The sequence below is a fragment of the Rissa tridactyla genome, chromosome 8, assembly GCF_028500815.1.
Source record: "Rissa tridactyla isolate bRisTri1 chromosome 8, bRisTri1.patW.cur.20221130, whole genome shotgun sequence".
NCBI lineage: Eukaryota > Metazoa > Chordata > Aves > Charadriiformes > Laridae > Rissa > Rissa tridactyla.
This window is the reverse complement of record NC_071473.1, coordinates 19,074,284-19,093,593: the sequence shown is the minus strand read 5'-3', so window position 1 is coordinate 19,093,593 and position 19,310 is coordinate 19,074,284. Positions and strand designations below refer to the sequence as shown.

The following is a 19,310-nucleotide window of genomic DNA, read 5'->3' as shown; positions in this document are numbered from 1 at the left end:
TCCATTACTCCTACTTTCTGAACACTGAGAATAGCTCTTTGGCTAAAGGGTATGTTCAGTTCAAATCATGGTTGGCATTTCAGCAGAGAAATTCCTGAAGTCAAATCCATCTCCCTGTGTCTGGTCTTGCTTTTCTAAAGCCTGTCAATCCCCAGCTTTGTTCGCACCACGTGAATACCTTCTCTCTGCCGCAGTTTCCCTGGAGAAACACAGGAATACTAGCAGTGCTTTACCTCAGAGGGACACCATGAGCCCCAATATACAGACTACATAGGACCCACGTACTCCAGTGAAAGGGTGCTATAAGTACTGAAGACAGATGGAAGCTTTTCATCCTCCTACAAAAGCTTATCAAATACTGTCCACTCTTATCCTTTTTCCCACACCTCTACATCTACTTTCATCCTCTTCTAAACCTGCTTTCCTTGCTAGCTTAACTTCATTTAGCAAAGGGAACATAATCCCTTCCATGTGTGTAAGTGCCCTCTAGGACCCTACAGAACCAAATGCAAGTGAATGTAAAATAATGCGTTATACTTCTAACTTATATTTGGATAAACAAATGATTTCTCAGTACAGCTTCCTGAAATGGCTCTGCCATGTGCTTCCACAACATGAGTTCATTGCTCTCCGCAGCAGTATCAGCCAGTCACAAGGAAGCCCTGAAGGAAGCACATATGAACAGGTCTTCTTAGTGCTTTCAACCAGTTATGAGCTTAGCCATTCTTTGAAACAGTGGGACTGCCCTGCCTTCTGAAGCACTAGCCACCATCAGAGGCAGGGTAGCCAGCACTGCTGGTCACTGTAGTGCCCAGGACCCTGACCCTACTAACCATTTGTCCCTGGGACAACGGATGCTGTGTCTCTTGCTTCTGATCACTGCCCAGTAGCTTTAAAATAAATATGAAAAACCCTCTTAAGACCACATTTAAAATCCAGCTGCAATGGCTACAACTCCTCTTTGTGTTTTATGTTTCATTATCATGTCTTATACTTTCCTTGTGGTCCTTTGTGGTTTCTTTTAGATTGTAAACCTTCCGGGTAAGGGATTTGTTATCTGTTTGGCAAGAGCCTGCATTACCAAGCTGTGTACATTTACAACGCCATATAAAAGATTAGTACTTTATTGGTCACTTAAGCATTCCTAGTTAATAATCTTTAATGTGGCAGTTATTTATCCAGTCGTAAACAGAACACTGCTGCCAAGTCAAGTCAAATAAACACTATGGAAGTCCTTCATGTTTAGCATGAAACCATTTCTGTCCGGGCCATTACAGGCTTTGCAAAAAAACAGTCACATTGTTACTGAGCACAAAACTAGTCAGATCTCAAAGTGTTCTTAAAGCAACAATTGTATCTAATACTTGCCCTGAGCTTTTCACCTGAAGCCTCTGCAGGGCTGGGAAACAGTGCAGCAGAAACCACAACCCCGAGACCTCCTTACGCTGCACTGCTGGGCCCAACAGCCCTGCCTGCCTGCAGCGCCAGCGCCACCCCTCACAGCCACCCCTGTCATGCCTCACAGCCCCCGGTCACCCCTTACTGCCCTGTCACCCCTCACAGCCACCCCTGTCACCCCTCACAGCCCCCCATCACCCCTTACTGCCCCGTCACCCCTCACAGCCACCCCTGTCACCCCTCACAGCCACCCCTGTCACCCCTCACCACCCTCTGTCACCCCTCACAGCCCCTCACTGTGCTCAATCACCCCTCGCAGCCCCCATCACCCCTCAGAACCCTTCATTGTTGTCCCTCATCCCCCTGATCCCTCACAGCCCCCCATCAGCCCTCACAGCCCCCCATAACCCCTCACAACCCCCCATCACCCCTCACAGGCCCTCATCGTTGCCCCTGGTCCCTCAATCCCTCACCACCACCCGACCTTCCAAAGCCCCCTGTCACCCCTCAAAACCCCTCACCGCCCCCCACCCTTCACAGCCCCCCATCACCCCTCACAGCCCCCTGCCGACCCTCACAGCCCCTCACCGCTCCCCTGATCCCTCACCACACCCCGTCACCCTCACCGCCCCCCCATCGCCCCTCACCGCCCCCCGTCAGCCCTCACAACCCCTCACCACCCCACACCGCCCCGTCATCGCCCCTCAACCGCCCCCGCTCGACGATCGCCCTCAACACCGGAGCCGCCGCGCACGTGCCCGCGCCGCCCGGCCCGGCGCATGCGCGCGCCCGTCCCGCCGCCACCGCCGCGCCCTCTGCACATGCGCGCGGCGGGCGCTGTCTGCCCGGTCCCGCTGAGGCGGCCCGACGGGCGCGGCGGCGGTAAGGGCGGCCCTGGTGCGGCCGGGATGCGGCGGGCGCGCCTCCGCCGGCATCGGGAGCCGGCCGGGGAGGAAGCGGGGTGTGGGGCTCGGTGCCGGGCGGCGGGACCTCGGCGGCGCCTTCCCGGCGAGCGGCCGGGCGGGACCGGGAGGGGGCCTGCCCCGAGCCCGGCCTTCGCCGGGCCCCCTCCGCGGGCACCGCGCTGGGACTCGCCCCCGGTGCACCAGACACGGGTCGCCGTCCGTGGCGGGAGGAGCTGGGGGGGAGGATGCTCACGCGGCCCTGAGCCGCGGTTTCCGTGGGCTCCGGAGCCCCCGGTGGCCCCGGCGGGAGCTGTGGGGCGCCCGAAGGAGCCGAGCCCTCCCCTCTCTGCGGTGAGCCGGCCCAGCAGGGCTTGGGTTTAGCCTTTTGGCTTGTGCCAGCGCCTGGGGACTCTGGAGGGCAGTGGAATGGCCTGTTGGTACCTCTGGGCGTGAAGGCGCGGGTCGGTGCTCTCTGCCGTTACCCTTGCCTTGTCTGCAAAGCGTGTGCTCTCTGCCGTTACCCTTGCTTTGTCTGCAAAGTGTGTCGAGACCTGGGGATGAGGCAAGGACAGCCCCTCTGACTGCTGGTCACCCCAGTGCTCCCCGTTTACACTTATTCTGCCGGCTGGTCCCAGTTAAAGGGGCAGTTTATATTCACGTGAAGAGCTCTCTAAACCCAGAGCTGGTGTTCTGCAGCTTCTTCCTTGAATATTTTAAAATTTCTATGACAAAAGTAAATTTTAAAATTTTGGTCTTTATTTAGGAACTGCTCTCTGAAACGCATGTGTTTATACAGCACTTCCTTGAACGGATGATTGCTGTTGGGATATTGGGGCTGCCAGAACGTTACCCAGCTGAACACTGGATTTAGGGTGTCCGCTAGAAGTTGCCAAAATCTTCCTGGGCCTTTCTGGGCCGAAGGACAGGAGAGCAAATAACCCAGTGGCTGCAGTTGGTTGCCTCTAGCCCCAGGTGGTGTGCGAGGGCAGCAGGAGGGATGACACCTTGCAGGTGCTGTGTAGCTGTGATGAGAGGGAAGTGGGTGGTTCTGTATCAGACTGTTATTATCTTAAAACCTTGCATCTTATGTCCAGTTCCTACAGGAAGCTGGAGCAGCTGGAAGCTTTTCTGGCTTGCAGGAAATCCCCAATAGGATTGTCAAAGCATCCAGGAATACCCAGAACACAGAAATTATATGGCTCACATTTAGGGCTCTCTGTTACCAGAAAAGGGAATTCCTTGTTGTTAGAATTTCCTTTGTGCAATCGCTAGCAGCTAGTCCGTGTTGCAAAAGGCTGCTCTCTAAGATAGTTACTTTGCAGTAACAGTGCTGATAACTCGAATCCAAGGACTCCAGCAACATTTTATATTAGCTCTTTGTTGCCTCCAAGCAACACATGATACTTATGTCCTTTGTAATTTGCAAAATGGCAATGGATAGTATTGCACAATCATTACCTATTGGGGATCTTTGTACTGAATGTCTTTTCTGTCATTAATATTTGAAAGTTTGCAGGTGTTCCTGCAGATAGAATTTGAACACAAGGGAAAGCAACTTTCTGCTTCTCTTTTTTTTTTTTTTTTTTTTTTTTTTTTTTTTGCTGTTAATAATTAAATGCTGCCAAGTAAATGTTTCTAAGAGGCTATCTATGGACCTGTCACATACTTAAGCACCTCTGCTCTTCCCAGCTCTCTCCTTTTGTTGAAACCTTTGTTTTCTCACCTTGATTGTCTTTCCTTCTTCATTCTGTTAATTTGAAGTCTTGAATGAGCCTTGTCATTTTGACTGTAAAGAAAACTGAAGGAAAAAAAAAGCTATTCCTGCACTAAAATTAGCCTGTCCGTAAATTTAAGGAAGGCAGGCAAGCAAAGCAAACCAGTCCGCACTGCACATATCTCTCACCGTCTCCAACACCAAGGTTATTGCCATCTGATAATACTACCCTGGCATTTGTTTAGATTGTAAGTACCTTTGCTTCAGTGCCGAAGCTGGATAGAGTTAGTGACAAGCAAATTATTGGCAACAGACCATGAATTTAGTCCTTGCTATTCTTTCAAGTCTTCAAAATACTCCCTGCCCTGCCTGTTAGCTTGGAGAGGCCACTAAACCTGCTTGTGTCAGGCTGTATGGATGCATGCTGAGAAGCAGAGAGATGTATGTTAGCACTCAAAATAGATAAACTGTGTTAATGGCTTGAAAGAAAAATAGCTATTTATATTCCATCTCTACATAGCCTTGAATTGTGACTGAGAACTGGAGAAACAAAATTTCTTTTAAATGTCTGCTCATTGAGGGATGCCTTTATTGGGGGATTTAGTTGCAATATTCTGACACGTTTGCATGGGGTGTGTTTGGGGGTGGAGTGATGCAATGGAGTTTGTCGAAGTAATGCTAGTCTTTAGCCATTTACTCCTTTTGTACTTGACCAGGCAGTCACGCGACCTTTCTGATATAAAAATAGACAGGGCTAATTGCACTATATTAATGATTGACTTGCTTGGAGTCCAGTGTATTGGTGGGAGGATATGCTGGAGATGTCCAGCTGTGGAATCAACTGTTTAAATTCTCTAAGATTAATATATGAAAGTGCTCGTATCTGTGGTGGTCACATTCTTAGGCTTTACCATATCTCACCTGTTCTCTTCTTGCTTAAGCTTCTGAAGTTAGAGGACAATTACCTGAGCTTTCAGACATGTTGCAAAAGACCATGTCTTGTTGATTCCCACTGTCTCAGGAAAGAGACTCGTGTCTCCATTGATACCTATGTCTGTATTAATGAGCATGCTTAATTTTGCTTGGAATTTATGCAGCTACGTTATTTTAGCAAATATGTGTAACTTTGATGTAGCTACACCAACAATGGATTATTTTGTTATGTCTTTCAGGGGTAAACAACTTCAGACCAAAATAACTCTTACACAAAGTTGTTGTAATGACTGTTTTGCAGGAAACTAGAACTGGTTTGTTTCAAAATCCGCTAGCCTGAATTTCATCCATTTGAAAAGAAAAATAACGCTCATTAGATGAGTTCAAACTTTTCTAATAGGACAGGGGCCTGGTATATCAATCCTCAGCAGGTCAGCTGATCTAAACCTGTACTCCATTGCATATCTTCAGAATATAATTATTTTTATTTCAGAACTGGGTATCTAAATACTGTGAGCTGCAGAGCTGGTATTCTAAAATCCCCTACCTGTGCAGCAAATACCTCTACTAGTCCTAGGAAGGGAGATGCTTTTCAGATATTGCCTGTTTAATGCAGAATTTTGTACTTCCTTTATGGAAGGGGGGGAAACACAGCTGTTGCCTACAATGGGAATACTAGCTAAAAGTGTTTATGACAAAGGTGCTAGAAGTAGTAATCCTGCTTGTGGTTTTAGTGACTGAAATGAGTTGTTTATGCTGTAAGCACTTGAATAATGGGGTTAATAAGCTGCTCTTCTCTATTGTGAGAATATTTGTCTCCGTGTTAGCTACACCACAATTGAAAGTATGAAGGTTGGAAGTCATGCAGAAGTGCAGGCAGATACCTTTTTTTAATTTTTTTTTATTTTAAGGTATGGAGGTCAATGGCGCACCTGACACACGTGGATGTTGCCCAATGCATTGTTTAAAAACAATCTAATTTTTTTATTTCCTCACCCCTTCCCCAGCAGGCCCAGCAGAAGGGAGTAATTCATAAGAAGATCTATAAAAGGGCAAGTTCTAAGGTAAGGATTAATGAAAGCACTTCAGTCTGGGGGGTGGAGGATTGTTGAGATTCTTTGTTTTGTTTGGGTGTTTTTTTTGTTAATATCTTCATTGTACACAGAAAATGTTTGCCCTATAATCTGGTTCCGTGTGGAGACAAGATTCCTGCTCCTGCTTTACCTTTCATTATGCCTGTAAGCCATCTCCTCCAGTTCAGAGACTTTGAATCCATCGCCCAGTGACAACTGACAGAGGAGTAGGCATGTCGGGTATGTTAAGTCCTTTTAGGTTTCCTCAGAACAAACATGTGGCTAAAGAACACCAAAACCAGCAAGGCCTCTTCTTATATATCCGGTGCTCTCGCCCCTTAACTATCTTAACGGCCTTCTAACAGGGCAAGTCTTCCCAACGTTTTTCCCCACTAGTAAGAATAGAGATTAGCAATATACACTAAAAGTAAGATTATAAATTTGGCAGCCAATCTGTTGTTATAAATGCCCTTTGATTTTAAAATCATAACAAAAATAATGCAGGACTACTTTGGGATTCTTCATTGATTAGTTTTTAATTATGAAATGCTATTTCTGTACCTTTGCTTCTCCAGAGGAGGTGTTGTTGCTACTCTGACTTTTAATAGAGCGTAACTTTGGAAAGACTACAGAAATAAATATCAAAATGAAGCAATATATTGTTCAAGTTCCCTGAAATGCAATAGTTGGCATTCTGCCTGAGATTAGGTCCTCCTTTAATTGTACAGTGTATTTGGAACTGGCTTGATGTTGGTGTTTGAGCGCTCTCTCGTGTGTAGGATAATCTACCCTTTGTTTTGGGAAAGGGGTGATCCGTTATCAGGGATACCAGATTACTGAAGCTTTTCTTCTGAGCAGTCTTGGGGGAAAGGGAGAAAATCTGTGTGGTTTTACAGAGCTGGAAGAAAATAAATTCTGTATAAAACGACAGCTTTAACTTTGTAGCTTTTATATGCTTATTTTACTGTAAATCAGCTTAGAGAAAACTTCTACAACCTTAGCACTTAGTGCAGAGAATAATTAAATAGTCTGAGATTATAAGATTTTCCTACCCCGTTTTTAGCTGCTGGATTAAGTTATGGGAGCGCAAAATTTACCCTGGAATAAGCAAGATCTAGTGATCACACGCTGCTGGTGTGAATAGAGTGTCCCTCCCCATTTGCTCACTACCCAGGCAAGGAGTACAGGCAATTTCCATAGGCTCTCTGAGGGAGTAAGGACTGGTGTGCCTGATTAGCCCAGGGTTACTGGTTCATCCGCCCATTGTCTAATTTAGGTATCCCTTAAACTCTCCAGTGCTGCCAGATTAAGGCTTTGTATGTTCATAAATTGCACTGGGAGGTCTTAAATCAATGTAAACAGGTCTTATCAGTTAATTTAACAGAAGAATTAAATTGGCGTAAGTATCCATACTGATGCTTGTACTGCTTTGATTAAATTGTCTTTTTATTTGGTTTTAAAGGTAATGGGGGGAACCGGGGGCATTGGCCTGTTTCCTTAACAGACTTTAAATGGCACGGTTCGTATTTCGAACCTTTTGCAAGAGAGGATGTACGGTGTTCATCCATGTGGACATGTTTTTGATAAATGTGAATATTGTGAAGAATCTGAACTTGATCGCTAGTTTTAAAAATGAGATGTATATTTGTCTATATATACAGCATGTGTATGTATGTGCAAGTATATGTGCAATGGATGTTTTGTGTGTGCATATATATATAAATGGAAAGTATATTTGTATTGACAAGATACAGGCTGAGACCGTGGTGAGCTAGTTCTCCTTGTACATCACTTGAACAACAAAGTGGCCTGCAGACAAGGCTCTTGATTCTACCTGGCCCAGCCTAGCAGAGGTATTGTTAAATCCTACAGAAAAAAAAGGCCGCTGTTTTATGCAACAAAAGGATAAAAAGAAAAAAAAACAGCTACAGCATGGTATAGATCATGACTTGGAGCGTGCTGAGGTTGTCTCTAGGGTAGTGTATGGGACTTTTAAAAAGGTGTGTTCAGCTCCATAAAGCAGCTTGCATTCTCTTTCTCAGTGCGATGCTAACTGCGGCAGTCTGAGGGCTGGGCGTTCCTCGTAGCTGGGAAGCTTGCTGTGTTGTAGTCGGGCTGTGTTAGTTTTGGGACCTGCACCCACTGCAGTTTGGGATGCGAAGTGTTCAAGCAGCTTAGTGGTTACACCGGTGCACTGTCACATAAAGACTGGCCCAGAGTAGAAACCAAATGCTTCATAGAGAAAACTCTGGGACCTGCTGTTGTGATACTTGGTCACAAAAGATGTTGAAAAGGTAAAATCACGTACTGTTGAACGTAGTCAGACAGTGGGAGGAATAAATCTAGGAGGTATGTGCTCTTTAACCTCTGAATGTTTTTCTCATAATAATAAACCCATAAACATTGCCATTGTCTGTGAAATGATTCCTGGCAAACATCTCTCTTAGATACCAGAAAAGGTCACACCTTAATATTGTGTCTTCTAGTTGTAAAAATCTACGTGTGTTTCCATTCATGCTGGCAGCTGCTGTTCTGGACCTAAAGAAACTCTAAACACATAAGAAATAAAACATGGTTACATTCACTCCTGTAGAGAAGATTTAGATAGGAGGAAAAGAAATAAATCTGTGTTCAACATAAACAAATGCAGACACTGTGTCTAAAAGGAGAACATTTCAAAGCATAGAAGTTTAAAGATATTTTTCTGCCAGTAAATGTTTGTAGTGGAAAGAGATCTAGACGTGATAGATGTCAAACTGGCAGAGAGCATTCAAGGGAAGAGAGCAGGAAAAAGGATTGGTTTATTGCGTATGGATTTGCTACTGTGTCGGAGCTTTTCACTGGCACTTGAGGTGTTTAGGGAAAGAAAAAAAAAAAGACAACTGAAGATTGCATGTTCAGTGTAAAAGTTTTATCAGAGACAGTTTGCTGTTGAAGGGAGACCTATTTTGAGTTATTTCAGTTTTTGAAACAAAGGGAGGGGGAATAATTAGCGCAATGTGAGGGATTTTTTCATTCTTACAATGTGGAAGAAACAAGAAAACACAGTCAATATAGTAGGAAAATTGTATTGATTTTTCTGCACTACTTTGACAGTTGTTTTTTTAATGGATTATTTTAAATGATCTCCGAAGGTCCCTTCCAACTCCTACAATTATGTGATTCTGTAATACATCATGTAAAATAGTTTTGCTGCTTAAATGCATTTTTCTTTTAGTTTAGGGGGAAAAAAGGATAGGAATTCTCCTCTCTTTAATTTTGCTAGTTGTTCCTTTTTTTTTTTTTATGAGTAGGCAGGACAGAAAGCTCCTGATTTACATCTTTGATAACATTTACCATCCAGTATCCTCTTAAAATGCTCAGTTCTTTAGCCTTTTTCACCCTTTGTTGAACCATTAACCATTCCGTTTCTCTTTTGTTTTTTCAACAAGAGTGTTTTGGGGTTTTTTTCCAGACTTTTATCTGGTTTGGGCTTTGTGTGTTTATTTTGTACCTTTATGGTATCTTAATGATCAGCACAGTTCATAGTATCAACAGTGGTTGAGCATTAGAAGTGCTTGTGTCATCTAGGGCAGGGGATGGGAAGGAAGAGGTGCTGTTTCTGTTGAAGTGCTTGAAGATCGAAGGCATACGCATTCTCCTAAATATAAGCTACTGTCATTTATCTGTCCAGCAGTGAAAAGCTCAGAATTTCTGACTGTAATAAAATACATGATAGATTTATCACAGATAATTTGAAGACCCTGTTTAAGAAGGCAATAGTACTTTCCTAAGAATGAAAGCATGTGATTCTGGGACAAACGTTCTGTGATTGCTTCATATGCAATGATGACATCCCAAGAGAAATCATCTAGATGCCTAAAATAATTTGCCCTGTAGTGTACTCTTATATCAGGTCTTTATCAGTTACTCAAGAAAGCGAGAGGTTTCTAGACTTTGTCCCAAAAGAATATCAAAAAAAACACTGGGGAGCAGCTAACTAATCCCCTATTGTTATTGGTAAACAAGTATTAGAACATTATCCACACTTGTATTCCTGGAGCCCAGCTTGTGCTGTACACACTGCCCAGGGCAAATCATAAAGAGATCGAACTGCATTTAACCTCGTTAAAGCAATCCATTGAACTCTGTACTCTACTGAAAAGGATCATCACTCCAGAATGCATCAGCATGGTCGAAATTGCTCTTCTACACAAGATGAACTGGTTGTGTTCAGCTTGTTCTACTGCTAAACAGAGTGCTTCATTCTGGCTCTGATGTGTACATCCTTCTCACTGATGTGTGGCATAGGGAGTAACAGAAGTTGTAAACGTGACAAAACATACTTCTGATCAGGAGGTGTTTGGGGCAAGGGGGGATGGCAATGTGGTGTCCAGTCTTGTTTCCAGATCCGTGGAGCAGAGATGTCAAGGTATGCTGCTGGAAGTCTGGGCTTGGGGAAAACTGCAGGATGCACTGAATTATTTGGGGAGGAGAGAGTAACTGTCTTCTATTCTGCAGTTATTAATGTCTTGCTGTGTTGTTTTGGTCTATCAGATCCCTTGGTGTATGTAGCAAACATCTCAGATGTGATTGAGTATTCCTCAAGGATGGGAAATCATCTACTCAGAGTTTGGGGTTTAATTTCCTCTTACTGGGATGAGGACTAATAGCTAGCAGTCTTGAGGACGGAGTTCTCATTATCTGTTCATGTGCCGTCTGCACAGATTAGTTTAACGAGGTTATGAAAGAGAGAAGACTTGAGTCTTTTCCCTGGCTACATCACTACTCAACAGTATAACCAGCAAAAGGTATGCTGCAGGTCTGGGAGTCTAGCATCAGTCTGGATTTGTAGAGCAGCAAAAGAAAATATTTGCTTTCTTGTTAGCACATTATAAAAATGCATGCTGAAATTTTGGTTGTCAGTATCAAGCTGTATCGGTACAGTACATAGCAAATAGCAGAATCAAAGGTGTCATAACTGTCCATGGTTAAGCTGAAAAATGCTGTTTTCAAAGTTTGGGTTTCTTGTTATAGAGCAGCTACACTAGATTTGAGTGAAGTGTTTTAGTAAGCTATTAAACTTTCAGAACAAAGTTGCAAGAATACCTAAATGGAATAGGGGAGAAGGTTTTCCTGACTAATTATAATTTAGGTTTTTTAGGAAACTTTCCTGTGTTTATTAAAAGCAATATCAAATCATGTAATTGGTTTTAACCAAAGTTGGAATTTATTTTTAAAAAGTTTAGAATGTAAATAATTCACTACTGTGGAGTACGGTGTGTACTCTGGATTCGAAAGCAATAATTGTCCTCTAGGTTAGTTGTACTTCAGCTATTTCAGTTTGCTAATTCCTGCATTTTGTAAAGAAAAAAAAAAAAGTTGGCCCTAGACATGTTATCTTTAGTAAAATTGTAGCCTATATTACCCTTAATGAAGGTAAGTCATCATTCAAATCTTATCTTTTCCTGCTGACGTATTTTTTTAGACACTTTCACAGAATTTTTCTTCACAGACAGTGACGGGCTTCTGACTGTCACACTTGGCTTCCCTGCTGTATAGTTTATACAAATTCAGTACAGTTTTCAGCTCTCTTCTGAAAGTAACCCAAATAACAATGGGAAGAACTCAGGGACTGGAATGGAAAATGTGGCTAGACTAGCAAGCTACATATTTCCTAAATTTTAGTCACTGACTTGAAATCATGCCAGTTCCAGTTACCATGGCCATCGCTCGGTTTTGAATGGTAAATGATTACATGCTCGCTTCATAGTTTAAACTTAACCTTGGAAAATCTTTTGCCTGTTCTGCAGCCATTTTTGGCATATCTTCAATATGTATTTTTCTAGTTCTCACTTGTGTGGGTTTGTTGATTTTTTTTTTTATATTGCACTTAAGTGAAGATCTCTGTTGTAGACTAATAGATCTAACAATCTCAAAATTGTGTGGCAGTTACTGAGAAAAAAGCTTTTTCTCCTGGTTCTTTTCTCCTGTGTTAATTCCTACTGTTTTGTAAAAGTCAGGCTAATTAGAAAGGAAATGGCTGCTTCCCCTTAAATAAGGTATACATAACTTCCAAGCTGTGTCGTTGTAATGTAACTTTTTTGATAATTTTTACAATCCCTTCGTAGTTTTGTTCTAACAGGTGCTTGAAAGCATTTCAGTTCTGTGCAGTGCAGGTGCTGATCCATCCTGTTGTCCCCATGTCCAGTCAGGGAATACTTACCACAACATGATGCTAACTTCTCTAAAGTTATTTTAGCAAGAGGGAAACAGGTTTGTTGTCATAAGGAGATATAAGTGGGTCTCTCTACCTGCCTTTAACCATATTTTTATACAAACGTTACATTCTGAAATGTGTTTTTTTTTCTCTTCTGCCTGTGTCTTACCCCTTCTTTATACATGAAAGCTAGGTAGTTTAGGTGAAGATGGGGCTTTGACGCAGACGTGCACTACTCCTTAACTGTCAGTCCAGCCTTCAGTCCCTCCGAATAGAAGAGTCTGTACTGCCTGTTTGCTCCCCTGCAGTAGGAGAGATGGGTAGGAGACAGCCCCAACTAGCTAGCCCTTTGCCACTGGACAGCTGACAGCTTTTGGCTCCTCTTCCCACCATCTCAAAGTTAAACATTGCCCTTTACATGGTTGCCAGGAAGGAGAGAACTCGCCCAGAGGGATGGAGGAAGTTTCGGAAGGAGTGGGAGGAGGAGATGAAGGCTGGCTGGAATTTTCTGAGATTTTTTGGGCTCTTCTCCTTTGGCAAGTAAATATTCCCCATTCAAGCCTTGCTGACTTACAGTAGCTGTTGGCACAGCATCAGGAGATATGCACCATTACACCGAAGCACACTAATTCTGCTCCTTTTGCAAGCACGGCTAAGAGCTGGTCATGCTTGGCAACCTTGACAATGCCTACTGGCTTTGCTGTCACTTTTTTCTCACAGCATCTAGGGCTTTGAAAAGGGTAAGCAGCCAGACCTACTAGCAGACCCGGCAGATTTATCCCAGCCAAAGTATGTATAAGACTGTAAGCTCAAATCAAAAGTTCTGGCAGTCTGACTTCCATCCTGTAGGCATGCATTTCAGTGAGCTTGCTGAGGAGCACACACTCGTTGAATTCATTAGTTTCTGGAATGAGCAGTAACTTCAGGAGGGAAAAGTGACTTTTTGATGCAACCTCTGTGTCTCTGAATGATAAAAAATAAGACAGGGAAGAGTAAGGAGGAGGGAGAAGACAGTTTACAGGAAAAAGGACAGCTGAGATTTAACTCTGAGTATCTTAGAAGTTGTGTGTATGATGGAGATTTTACTTAAACCTCCCTAATATGACTATAAGTGGCTCCCAAGCGATGATGGCAGAAGGGGGAAGCTGTTGCATAGTGGAGACTCCAGCAAGTGCAGGATAGTAATAGTTTCTATACCGAAGTGATCATGAACAGAATGGTTCATTTCTCTGTGCTTTGGTCATTGCTAAATAGGATTAAATTTCTCTTCTCCACAAGGATCTTATTCTAGGATTTGACTTAAAGATAACGAGTTTCCCTATGATTCCCAGGTGAAGAATGACAGAAAAATGCTGACTTCCACAGAGCTGACATTGATTCTGCGATGAACTGGTATCCTATCATTACTGGTTTTGCATATTCTGAAGACACACTCTCGGCTCACACTGAAAGGCATCATTTCTGAACATTGTAAGATATCGTCCTTTCAGAAATGAAGTTGGGACAATGTGTTGCCTCCTTTAATTACGGTCTAAGAATTTCAGATGTGGAAGAAGACAACAAAAAGAAATGGTGAGCGTTTCTTTATTGCTCTTACATTGTACAAAGATGACTCAAAAAGAATCTTCTTTTTATTAAAAAAAAAAAAAAAACTTGAAGTAAAGATTTGGTAGAGAAGCACCATCCAAACGCCTTTTCTGAAAGGCTCCTGTGTGTTGCTGCCAACCTCTTAAAAGAGGAGTTAGATTTTGGAGTTTCAGCATGCTATTCCAAAATATCCAGATTAATATTTAGTCAGAATCTAAAATTCTCTGAATTCAATGTGTGGCTGTCCAAGCTAATGCTAATTGTATGTTTACAAACTTCTCTCTACTTGAGGTAAAATGTCAGGTTTACTTTCCTGTAGTGAAGTAGGGAGGAAGAGTTGTCTGCCTTGATGGTGTGTCTACCTAACAAGTTTCAAATCATTTTAATGCACCTGTTGTGCAAAAGACCATGCTGATATATGTCAAGTTCCGTGTGTTCTTTAGTCTGTTGACATAGGAATGACAGAAGGCTCTTTGGAAGCATTTCAGTAACTGTTTTTGTTGATTTAACCTTGCTACATAATGTCTTAATTGTACAAAACAGTTTTATAGGCCTGTTGCATTTTATAAGGATTATCTGCCTTTGTGGAGCGTATAGCATCAATGGCCGTGTGCTTCCTAGCTTTAATCTGGCACTGAAGATGTGTTAGCAGAGATGTTCCAGCACTGGGCAAACTTGTTGCCTGCTGTTATTAATGCATTTTATTGTATCTACCCATTCAGGCATGGGCATTAGCTGGGACACAGGTGTATTTTAAAGCTGGAGTCAACTGGTGGATCACGTAAACATGTAGTTTGATGAACTAGAGGCCAGAACCTGGCCTTTCAGCTCCTGGTACTGTTGCAGTGGTGTGAATTTTTAAAATCTTCTAAAGTTGGTGATAGCAGGCCCTCTAGAGGGTGATTTGATCATAGAAATGTGTGCGAGGTCAGGACCAGAAGTCCAGGGCAGTACTCCACAGAACTAAGAAGCAGTTCCATGAAGCTGTCTTAAGCTGACGTGAGCCTGTAGCGCAATCAGAAAGGATGGTTCTGTCCTGCACTCATCTTTGTTCTGGCACTAATCTGGCTGTCCACACAGTTGCGCATCTCGCTTATCCAATGGAAAAGAAAAAAAGTACCAGATTAACAAACAAATCTCAGTGACTGTGTGGCCACACAAGTGTCACTACCAGGACGAAGAAATGACTAAGAACATATGGCTGTGGCTAGCAGAGGTCAGCATCTCTTGCCACTGGCTGTGCAATCTCAGAACAGTATCAGCTGCTCGTGAGACAGCATCCTTGTAGTATAAATAGCAGCTAGTTCCCCGGAGAATTAGGAAGAGAGGTGGAAACTGAACAAACTTTGCAGTGGATATTTTTGAAGTGGGAGGCTTCTGTTCTCAAAGTGAGAAGTTAACATGAAGGTCCATGCCTCAGCTTGGAGCTTCAGTTAGGGAAATTAATTGCCTGTGGAGGTGTCCTCAGAGTCCACCTCTTGGCTGGCCATTGATAAACTACTTTAGTGTGAATTATTGACAGAATGGAAGTAAAGTTTGGCTTAAAAATAAAAAGGCATGTATCTTTAACTCTCTTTACTTTAGAAAACAGTTTTGGCATTGCAGGAACAAGTTGAATGTATGTATGTGTTCCTAAAGAAAATGGGAGATTACCTGTTACTCAAACCTCTCTTATTTTACTTTTCCTTTTGCAGAAAAAGCTGTGAGTCATTTAATGACCAAATAAGGTCTCCATTCTCATGATTTCTCTGATATGCTTCTTCTGGAGCCATGGATGAATACAACCGCTTTGTGGATTGGGACAAAATGGATGTTACTGTCCAGAGCCAGGATGTAAAGGAGCTAACCTGCACAGAGTTCCAGGAGCTCAAGCAGCTGGCTCGGCAGGGCTACTGGGCCAAGAACCACTCTCTGAGAGCCAAAGTGTACCACAAACTAATTAGCAATATCCCATGCCGCACAGTGACCCCAGATGCAAACGTGTACCGGGACATTGTTGTGAAGATTGTTGGAAAACGTAACAGTAGCTCCCTTCCACTGCCAGAGTTTGTGGATAACAGCCTGGTCCCCACGTACTGCTTGAATGCAGAAGGCATCGGGGCAGTCAGGAAGATTATACTGTGCATTGCAAATCAGTTCCCGGACATATCATTTTGCCCAGCACTGCCTTCTGTGATAGCTTTGCTCCTCCACTACAGCAAAGATGAGGCAGAGTGCTTTGAACAGGTTTGTCGCATCCTTGCTTGCAATGACCCATCTAAGCGGCTCATTGACCAGACGTTCTTAGCTTTTGAGTCCTCCTGCATGACCTTTGGTGACCTGGTTAACAAGTACTGCCAGGCGGCACATAAGCTGATGGTGGCGGTGTCCGAGGATGTGTTGGAGGTATATTCCGACTGGCAGCGGTGGCTCTTTGGAGAACTGCCGATGGTGTACATTGCTCGGGTCTTTGATGTGTTTCTGGTGGAGGGCTACAAAGTTCTCTATCGTGTTGCGTTGGCTCTTCTGAAATTTTTTCACAAAGTCAGAGCTGGGCAGCCCATGGAGTCTGACAGCATACAGCAGGACATTCGGGCTTTTGTGAGAGACATTGCCAAGTCAGTGTCTCCAGAGAGGCTTTTGGAAAAAGCTTTTGCTATCCGCCTCTTCTCACGGAAGGAGATCCAGCTTCTGCAGATGGCCAACGAGAAGGCTTTGCAGCAGAAGGGCATCACGGTCAAACAGAAAAGGTAGGGGTCGCGCTCCAGCCTGAGTGATCTGAGTTTCCCCAGTGTGATGAGCAGTCAGTCACTGCGGGGTGACCGCTGGGGAGGGAGAAGAGCTCTACTGGTACATGGTGGTATCTCTGCTGATTTTTTTTATTTTTTTTTCCTCTGTAGAAAAAGTCAACAGCCCCAGAATTAAGCATTGTTGGGACTGTAATGAGAAGTGTAACTGAAGTGTTAATGATACAAGAGAAACAAAGCAGTTTCTCATAGTTTACTCGGTGACAAATTTACAATTACTTTTTACAGGTACATACTCATTGCAAGTACTGTATCTCAAAGTGTCTTTCACAAGTTGCCTTTAAATTAAAAGCTGTTCTAGCAAAGCTGGAATAAACACTGATAAATTATGTATGTGGAAGGAAAAGTACCCAAACAAATGTGAAAATTAATTCTTGAATGTGAGATTATTTGTATATAATGCCAATTTCATGTACTGTGAATTCAAACTTTCTGTAGTGTAAGTAGGCAAACACTGTCCCAGCTGGGAACGTTTTGCTTAACTGGGGAGTTATTTTAATAGAACAAGGAAGAAGTAAGTCTTATCTACAGATTACTTTTAAAATTAGTGTGACTGCAAGCCTCCTGAAAGTCAAGAGTATAGTAATCATAGGTAGGAGTTGACCTATTTAGTGACAGATCCGTGCACTGTTAGAAATAATGATTCTGAAAGAACTGTGGAAGAGAACAGTGAGGGTGCTGCTCCAAAAGATGATTGCATAATCACAATTTCTTTTCAGAAAGGAGGGGGGGGAAAGCCAGCTGTGAAACTAGTAAGTGAAATCCTGCCCCAATGTGGTAGCAAAAGCCACAATAATAAAAAAGCTGAAAAACTTCTCCGTGTATATAGAAAAGACAGCAATATATCTGAACAAAATTAGTATCCTGCTGTGTGTAAATGTATGGGCAGGTAAATACTGGTGTGGTGCACACGTTCTGTTTCTCCTAAGGCCCCCTGTGGCTGCAGAAAACTTCTCCCAACTGGTTTTGAAATCTAAGTTAAGTATTGAACAGTTTTGTCAGCTGTTGTGACCTCTCGAAGCGGTCAGAAAGTGTGGTATCTAGAACTTGGTATTCTAGAGGGACAGTCTTTCATTTTCTCTAAATCTTTAAAAATCAAAAGGTACCAGCCACTGATGCATTAGGATCCTACAGCCGATTGTGTTGCTAAGTTAGTCACAGTAGTTGCAAACGCACATCATTCCACAGTATTGAAAAATACGCTTATCGGATTTCAGCCCATAAAATGACGTAAATGTTAGTTGAACCTCTTTCATCTGCCCAAATACGCATAAAGTTCCCTCCAGTCTTTTCCAGCAGTTTATTTTTAGACTTACAGTTTGGTTTACAATGAGCCTGTGCTTTATCTTCCTCATATTTTGGAAGAGACCGCTTTGTCAGTCTCAAATATTTCAAGGCCTTTAGCCGCTGGAATGTTGCATCAGGCAGACTTCAGACCATTGTGTTTGGGACTCACAACCAGAAGTATTAACTCTTCCGGCATATAGCTTTTCTTCTTCTACTGGAGTTTAGAAGAGTTGTAATACCCTTTCGGAGTATATTCTTCAGCAATGGCATGAGAGCTTTAAATAAAAAAATAACTGGGGGGGAGGGAATAACCAAAAACCAACCAACCACAAAAACCCCAGAAGCTCCTGCTGTGTTAAATGCTGTAGAGGTGTTCTTGCTCAGAACAACAGTGGTGCCTTCAAAGCAAAATACAGTAAATTTGTACCGAAATAATGCCAGTAGTTACTGCCTTACCAGGCACAGTTGCTAGTGAAAAACTTTTATCCTCTCTCGGCTACTTTTGTAAACACACTGAAACTTCTCTGTGTCCCCTGGCACTTGGCTCAGTTTGGATCCCAGTGTGGGCAGATGTGGGGGCTGGAGAAATGAGCTTTTCTCCAGTTCTCGATAGGATGTGAGTGAGGGCTCTTGTCCAGATATTTTTCCAATTTGTCCAGATTTTCCAATCAGATAGCTCCAAGCAGGTAGCAAAAAAAAAAAGGAAAAGAAAAAATAGAAATAGGAAATATTTTAACCTGTCTGTTTGTTTGTTTTTCTTGTGCTTGATGATTTGAATCAAACCTTGCTTTGTTTCTCTCCAGGCTCCTTTCATTCACTTTGTCACGGATGTAGGAAATCACTGATCTTTTCTATCTTTTTTGTCTTTCTCCTCATACGTTCTCCTTCTGTCAATTCCATACCTACTGCACCCCTCCTGTTTGCAGTGTTGCGTCTCCCAAAAGGTAGGTTAAAACACTCAAATCTTTGCACTTTGCTCATTTCTTCTGTCTTTGGCTGATGATTTTTTTCCGAGGCTGTCATTGTTGCTAACGCTGGGGCAGGAGAAGCAGGGCAGCAACTACAGCATCCCCTTGCTGTGCAACATCTCCTGAATATGCTCTTGCAAAGTTAGTTCAAAGCACCTGCAAACTCGTAGGATCATGAGCCCACCTTGTCCACGTAGCGCTTCCACACAGGGATACAAACCCGTGTTTTCCAGAATGGAAAAGCATAGTGTTAATGGTGGGATAGAAGTTCTTTCTTCGTTCGAAGAAAAAGTGTGGGGTTTTTGTTTTTTTTTTTTTTTTTTTTTTTAAAAACATCTCAAGTAACATGTCTTCAGCACTGTGAGGTATTGTCCCACATCCCAACCTGGTGGATGCTGTTGCAATAGGTGTGAGACATACTCTACTTTTTTTTTTTTCTTCTTTGCAACCTTTCTGCAGT

General features: G+C 43.0%; 1 protein-coding gene across 7 annotated transcripts in view; it reads left to right on the top strand.

Moving 5' to 3' along the window:
* The first annotated feature begins 2,216 nt into the window (after positions 1-2,216).
* Positions 2,217-19,310, top strand: part of TBC1D24 (TBC1 domain family member 24) — a 30,913-nt gene continuing 13,819 nt past the window's right edge. Inside the window, exons 1-7 of one of the 7 annotated variants that reach the window (XM_054212382.1) lie at positions 2,230-2,280; positions 5,958-6,014; positions 6,116-6,263; positions 12,652-12,762; positions 13,554-13,794; positions 15,504-16,538; positions 18,809-18,826. In XM_054212382.1, the coding sequence (XP_054068357.1) occupies positions 15,580-16,538; positions 18,809-18,826 (977 nt within the window). In that variant the 5' untranslated portion in view covers positions 2,230-2,280; positions 5,958-6,014; positions 6,116-6,263; ... (1 more) ...; positions 13,554-13,794; positions 15,504-15,579. Of the gene's footprint in view, positions 2,281-3,932; positions 6,015-6,115; positions 6,264-12,651; positions 12,763-13,553; positions 13,795-15,503; positions 16,539-18,808; positions 18,827-19,310 lie in introns of those variants that run through there. The other 6 variants (XM_054212379.1, XM_054212377.1, XM_054212381.1 and 3 more) reach the window with 6 other exon arrangements.